This window comes from Miscanthus floridulus, chromosome 19 (genome assembly GCF_019320115.1).
Source record: "Miscanthus floridulus cultivar M001 chromosome 19, ASM1932011v1, whole genome shotgun sequence".
Classification (NCBI taxonomy): domain Eukaryota; kingdom Viridiplantae; phylum Streptophyta; class Magnoliopsida; order Poales; family Poaceae; genus Miscanthus; species Miscanthus floridulus.
In genome coordinates this window covers 22135797-22142396 of record NC_089598.1, presented here as the reverse complement: position 1 = coordinate 22142396, position 6600 = coordinate 22135797, and the positions used below count along the sequence as shown (strand labels likewise).

The following is a 6600-nucleotide window of genomic DNA, read 5'->3' as shown; positions in this document are numbered from 1 at the left end:
AGAGTAGAGCGTGTGCAGCATTAGTTACCTGACTAACTGCCATTTTTGCTTCAAGAGCAGAAATTATTAGTGCCCCGCTGATGCTGACGTAACGCCTTCCACCAGTACAGAACTAGAACGTCACTAGTTCCCTGGACTCATCTCACAAATTAGTACGGATTACTCCGGATCTAAGAAAGACGAGGATGTTTAATACTTCCCTACGTTTCAAATTATGAGTCGCTTTAATTTTTTTTATATATCTATTTTACTATGTATCTAGATATATATTATATTTATTTAGATGCATAACAAAATGAATATACCCAGGGCAAAATCCGGGGCCTTGTTCTAAAATTAAAAATAAGTCCTACCCACTTTAGAAAATAGAATGACAATAATACATATGCTAAAATGTACTCTTTTTCTTAAAAAAATGTTTTATATAGCAAACCTCTAAAAGAAATAATTCTAGCGCTGAAGTTCTATGCAAACAGGAGAATGTTTAGCATTTAGTAAGTAATTAAAAAGAAATGATTCCAACTATAAAACAATACAGGCAGTTTGGGGCACTACGGACGGGCACCCGCAGCATCTACGCGCGCAGACTTGAGATTTCCAGGCTAGCGGAGACCGGGAGATGACAGACGACAGAGTGGCAGAACGACGTAGATCGAATAGACGGCTATAAGTTCGACGAGTTTGATCGGCGGATGGACAGGCAAGTGCGAGTCGACCAATGCAGTATCACAGCAATTTCCATACTCCTAACGGACTGTAAATTTGAGGCCCCAAAAAAATCTGAGGCCTCGTACGGTCGCACGGCCTGCACGCCCATGGGGCACGGCTCTGGATGTACCACAAATGTTAAAACGAGTTATAATTTGGAACGGAGAGCAGTGCTGCTCTTTTTAGCCGGATCATAAGGAAGATTAAAACATTTTTATAGCTAAACAACACAATTGAAAACCCAAATACAGCATTCTGTGAATAATATTAATTTCAAAACTGCAGCAACTGTAACGTCCCGCCTCTACAAGGCCGGGCCCGCTTACATCTGGCAGCTTTTTTAAGGACATAGACTGCCCTCACAGACCCACATAAGTTTTTTCTGCGCACTTTGTCCCCACTCATGCGCACTCGAGAAAGACTTCCCGATCGGGTCACCCATCGCTCCAGGCTAAGCACACTTAACCTTGGAGTTATTAAGAGGTGGGCTTCCAGAAAAGAAATTGCAATTTGTTGGTATGAGTATCCTATTAAGCTATGGGCCGGGGTGTTACATCCTCACCCCCTTAGGAGACCGACGTCCTCGTCGGTCAACCCCAGGCCAAGAACGTCCCCTCTTGGCCACGTCCGTGTGTCTAGTGCCAGCGCATGTGCCATGCTGGGTGACCACTCTGGGTCCACACCAGCCATGCGCACCATGCCTGCGCAACTGACACACGCGCCCGTGAAACCGTAAGGGTCGGCTCTGATACCATTCTGTAACGTCCCGCCTCTACAAGGCCGGACCCGCTTACATCTGGCAGCTTTTTAGGACATAGACTGCCCTCACAGACCCACACAAGTCTTTTCTGCGCACTTTGTCCTCACTCATGCGCACCCGAGAAAGACTTCCCGGTCGGTCATCCATCGCTCCAGGCCAAGCACGTTTAACCTTGGAGTTCTTATGAGATGGGCTTCCAGAAAAGAAGTTGCAACTTGTTGATATGAGTATCCTATTAATCCTATTAAGCTCTGGGCCGGGGTGTTACATCAACTATGATGCTAGATATAGGTGAAATGAGTCATGCTTGATTTTAACATCGATTCAAAAGATTACGAGATTTTAACACCTGCCCTACATGTTCTTGCAATATTTTGAAATGATGTTAAAATCAAGCACCACCATTTTACCTGTATTTGGCACCATAGCTTCTGCGATTTTTAAATTAGTATTCTCCACAAAATACTATATTTGGGTTTTTAGTTGAGTTGTTTAGCCCCAAAACATTTTTCTAAGGCCCCCTAATTATTCGTTCTGTAGATTAAAAAAAAATTCAAAAAGATGGAACTACCGCCTTGTGGGTAACCATCCTTCATTGCAGTGGAAACCAACTTTCACCATTTCAAATGACTGTACTTATACTTCTTTTCCGCCGCTCTAACTGGTGGGACTTTAAATACCACATGACTCAATTGGAGGAAAAAGTATATACTTATAATTATTTTACTTATTAGATATTTTTTAAAAATAATTTGTAGAAAATATTAAAATAATAAATCGTAAGCTGTTTTGCGTTTGTGAATTTTGGCCCAACAGCAGTCCATTAGCAGTTTGGGGTCCGTCTGGCCGCACTCAATTATTTGCGCCCCGTAGGAGGACCCAGGTAGAGCCCACCGATCGATTCCCCTTGCTCCCTGTCGCTCCTACAAGGCAACCGGCCCACTGGAATACTGCATGGATGGCCCATGAAAGGCGAGCCAGCCCTCGTCGGCCGTTTCCCAAACGCAGAGCCGCTTCTCCGCCTCCCCGGCGTGGCGCCGCCCCGCCTCGTCCACTGCCGCCGCCGCCGCCGCATCGATTGACCCGCGGCCCACGCGGTAAGTGGGACCCATTTCCATCTCCCCTCCTTCTCGCTTACTCTCCGTTTGTTCCACTGCTACTCGCTTCCCCATCGGTTACCCACTGGCCACTACACAGCAGGAATTTCTTCAAGTCTATAGCTGCGCATGCGTTGGATTGGACTCTTTCATTCGTCATCAAGTGCGTAGCTGAATAAGAATAACGGGCGTTTATGAATTGCGCGATCCGTATCATTTTTTTTTGAAACAAAGGAGTCCCTTATCAATTGATAAGAAATGAAATATGGAACCTTGTACAGATTCTGTAACCTCTCATTCGAGCTGTTGGTATCCCTCCTCTTTTGGTCCGTTCTGTTTCAATCCTGCTGTGCTCATCTTAAGCTTGTTATAAGTTATGCCGTGATGACGTGTGGTGCTGGATTGGGTGGCATTAATTGATAAGCTCTAGTTGCCACTGCACCTGGATCAATTGACTATGTGATTTGTTCAGATATGTTAGCTGCAATCCCGTGCCTATGCTGTTGTTTGTAACATTTCTTCATATATCTCAGGTGGTAATTGGGGTGTTGTAACATTTCTTCTTATATCTCAGGAAGTAACCGGGGTGTTGTATATGTGGGAAATTCTAAGTATATGCCACTCCTTATGTTTGTGTGTCAGAATATGTTACCCCTGTGTCACTGCAAAACCCCTATGTCTTAGAATATGTTGAAAACTTGTACAGAGGCATATCCTGAAGAACTGAATGTATTGATATTCCCTTGCCAAAAAAGGAGAATATGTTGTTATTGCGTGATTATCTGTCTATTTTACATCTGCTATTTGTGGAATTATGAATAACTTTACACGTACAGTTTCGGAATGGCACTGAAGTCTCAAGATATCCTGAAATTGAATATGCATTGCTATTGTGTGACTGTCCTACATGTCTGTTCCTGGAATTCTGGTTAACATTTATACATACAGTTTCGGAATGGCCGCTGAAGACTCAAAAGATATCCTGAAGAATGTGGACTGGAAGACTGTGGGCGGTGCAGTGACGACTGAATCTAGCAAACCAATTGTTAAGAAGCGTCTCCCAAAGAAAATCAGACAAGTCCCTGACTGCTATTTTCTCCCTCGGCGGTCTTGGCCCTCTGCACTGGCAATCTACGGTGCTGTATGTGCTGCTGGCGTTGGTGCAGGGATGCTTCTTGAGGTTTGGATAAACAAAAAATCAAAGGTATGTTCCTGCATTTCATAGCAGGAGCAAGATCAAATGCCCACTTGATTTTCGTACCTCAGGACTGTATCTGGGAAAGTTAAGATTATGAGTTGTTCTCTTCTATTATTGGATTATGAGTTGTACTGCAGAAAGCATGGATTAGGATTGCATACTTGCTTATGTACTCATACTAATGATATTATTTGCATCTTCTCACTCTTGTTCATTGCTGCATCCAGAGGACAGTGGCATTATCTGGGAGATGGATAAATGATGCACAGCATGCTTTGTTGTGGTAAAACCTGCGTTGTCATTATGGACACAGCTAGCTCTGAAGATTTCTGACGGAAATTGACACAGCCTTGTTTCTGTATCTGGATCTATTATGCATGATGGCAGAATGATGTTCCAAACCTTTGAGCCTAATTAGTCGAATAAACTCAAATTATCCTAACAGTATATGAAACTGCTGTTCTGGTGGGCACCATCGGCACTGGTAAGCATTACTTTGAACATTTTTTGTTTGTGTTTGTCTGATGTTTCAGTGGCATGCTGTGGTTAAATTTGGTGAACAATGTCATTTTCTGTTGCGTCAATGACTTTTGCGGAACGGAAGTATATCAAAATACCGTGGATTCACCTTTATATAAACAGACGCTTTACTGATTATATGGGCAAACACAGGGGTAATGTGCTGTCTCTGAGAAGCATAATGGGCCTTTTTTCTACATCTTCTATAAGATATTGGATCACTCCAAGTTTGAGATAAAACCTTAAAATCAGATGCAGAGAACCTTGATGTATGCTTGACATTCGCTTACCCATAAAGAATTCCCAGCATTATACCTTTACCCAGACTAGTATGAGTAAATTGTGCGAACTTCCTCCTTTGTTTTGCTGATATTGTACGTTTAGACTTTATTAGGTCTCTCTTTTCATTTTGGAAAAAAAAAACATGTGGTCAACGTTACTGCTATCATTTTGCTTGCTGTTGATCTATGTTGTCTTACAATTTTTGTTTGTCCTAACTACTGGTTGATGTTCGAGCACTATTAAGCTTTGTTTTTCAATTTCTTCTATGCTCTGGGTCCTCTTTCTCGTGCACTCACATGCTTTTAAGCATAGCCTTCGCATCAGCGCCTTGTAAGCCACACTCACCAGAAACATGGCTGCAATTGCTCCAACCCAATATAGTATGAACGACAAGACATTAATCTCATCTGTCATCTCCATCCATGCCTGCTGGGAAGCCCGGGCGCAGGGGCAATTAAACTGATCCAGGGGCCATTAATGTTGCAACCAGATTTGATTAGTGCAGTTAATGCAGGGAATGACTGGCCTAAACCTGCCACTAGTGCTTCTTCCATTATTAAGGTCTGGATTAGTTCCCAAAAATTTTTATCCCAAACTATCACATTGAATCTTGCGGCACATGCATGAAGTATTAAATATAGACGAAAAAAAAATTAATTGCACAGTTTGGTTGGAAATCGCGAGACGAATGTTTTAAGACTAATTAGTTCATGATTAGCCATAAATGCTACAGTAACTAACATGCGATAATGATGGATTAATTAGGCTTAATAAATTCGTATCGCAGTTTTCAGGCGAGCTATGTAATTAGTTTTTTTATTAGTATCCGAAAACTTCTTCCGACATCCCCGAAACATCCAATGTGACATCTAAAAATTTTTATTTCGCGAACTAAACACAGCCTAATCCGTCCATTCCCTTGGATCTTCAGCTCTGCAAAGGAATGTGTCAGCAGTTAATGCTGGCTGCTGACTTCGCGGGCGTCATCCCCCACTCCCCGTGCACTCTTCTTTTTTTTAGACTTGACGAGGGAGGGGAGAACAAAACCGCGCAGTCGTGCGTGCACTCTCCTTGGCCCCTTGTCAACGGGTTATCTGAACCTCTCACTAATCAACAGCTAGCCAAGATCTAATTGATTGATTAATTCACTCCATCATTCCATCTTTTTTGTGTTTTTGTGCGCCTATAAGATTTTGGTAAGATCCTTGATGAGGTGAGAAGAATCAAGCTGTCAAATTTTGCAGTGGAGTTGAATGTTATCTCTACATTAAACATGTTTTGATAGGGAATGTGTAGGAACTGAGATGGAAAGATCGTGGTGTGTGTTGCAGAGAGATCATGGTAAGATACAATTTACATCTCACGTGGGAGTACTTTGTATCTAGATGATGTGAAGCTTTTAAAGGCTAACTTGAGTGTCCAATCCATTTGTGTTGTGCTACTAGCGCTTCTTAGCACAGTCAGTGTTAGCAGTGATGCCATACTCAACTCTGTACAGCTCTTTGTTTTTGTTTCCAGTTTTTTTTTTCCTTCTTCAGTTTTGCCCTTCCTTGCTGCCTCCCAGGGCACCTCCTCTATGCAGTGAATTATGGGCAGAGTCTTGTGCCGGTTTCGTCATTAAAAAAAGGCGGGTGCATGTGTACAAACAAGTCAGATTTTACCATTCGTTTAATTTGAGGAAACTGGTACATAAAGCTGGTACTGATCTCGGTCATTTTCCAACTGCTATGGTCTTCATCTCTTTACTTTTACAAGTTGCAGGGTCTTCTCAATCGTATCAGACAGGTTATTTTTCACTTTATCGAAGAATCTGAGCGTGTTTTGCTACACAAAGGCATAGGATTCTCTTCATTATTAATCAATATCAATTTACAAGATAACACCGAGACATGACTCGTAGTGGGGGCATTAGAATAATCCCGGTGGTTAATGACCTTGTTCGTCCTTGGCATATTCCTAAAGTCTAATCCTGTCTCTGAATCTTCTGTGTTGCTCATATAACTGCATTTACCTGTCGATCTGTTTCTCATTGGATG

At 42.3% G+C, this 6600-nt stretch overlaps 1 protein-coding gene across 1 annotated transcript; it reads left to right on the top strand.

Annotated features, from left to right (window-relative positions):
• The first annotated feature begins 2440 nt into the window (after positions 1–2440).
• LOC136529414 (uncharacterized) lies at positions 2441–4205 on the top strand. Its single transcript, XM_066522486.1, has 3 exons — positions 2441–2565; positions 3514–3769; positions 3991–4205. Exons 2-3 carry the CDS (start codon positions 3521–3523, stop codon positions 4048–4050), a joined length of 309 nt encoding a protein of 102 aa, XP_066378583.1. The 5' UTR covers positions 2441–2565; positions 3514–3520; the 3' UTR covers positions 4051–4205.
• The last annotated feature ends 2395 nt before the right edge of the window (positions 4206–6600 follow it).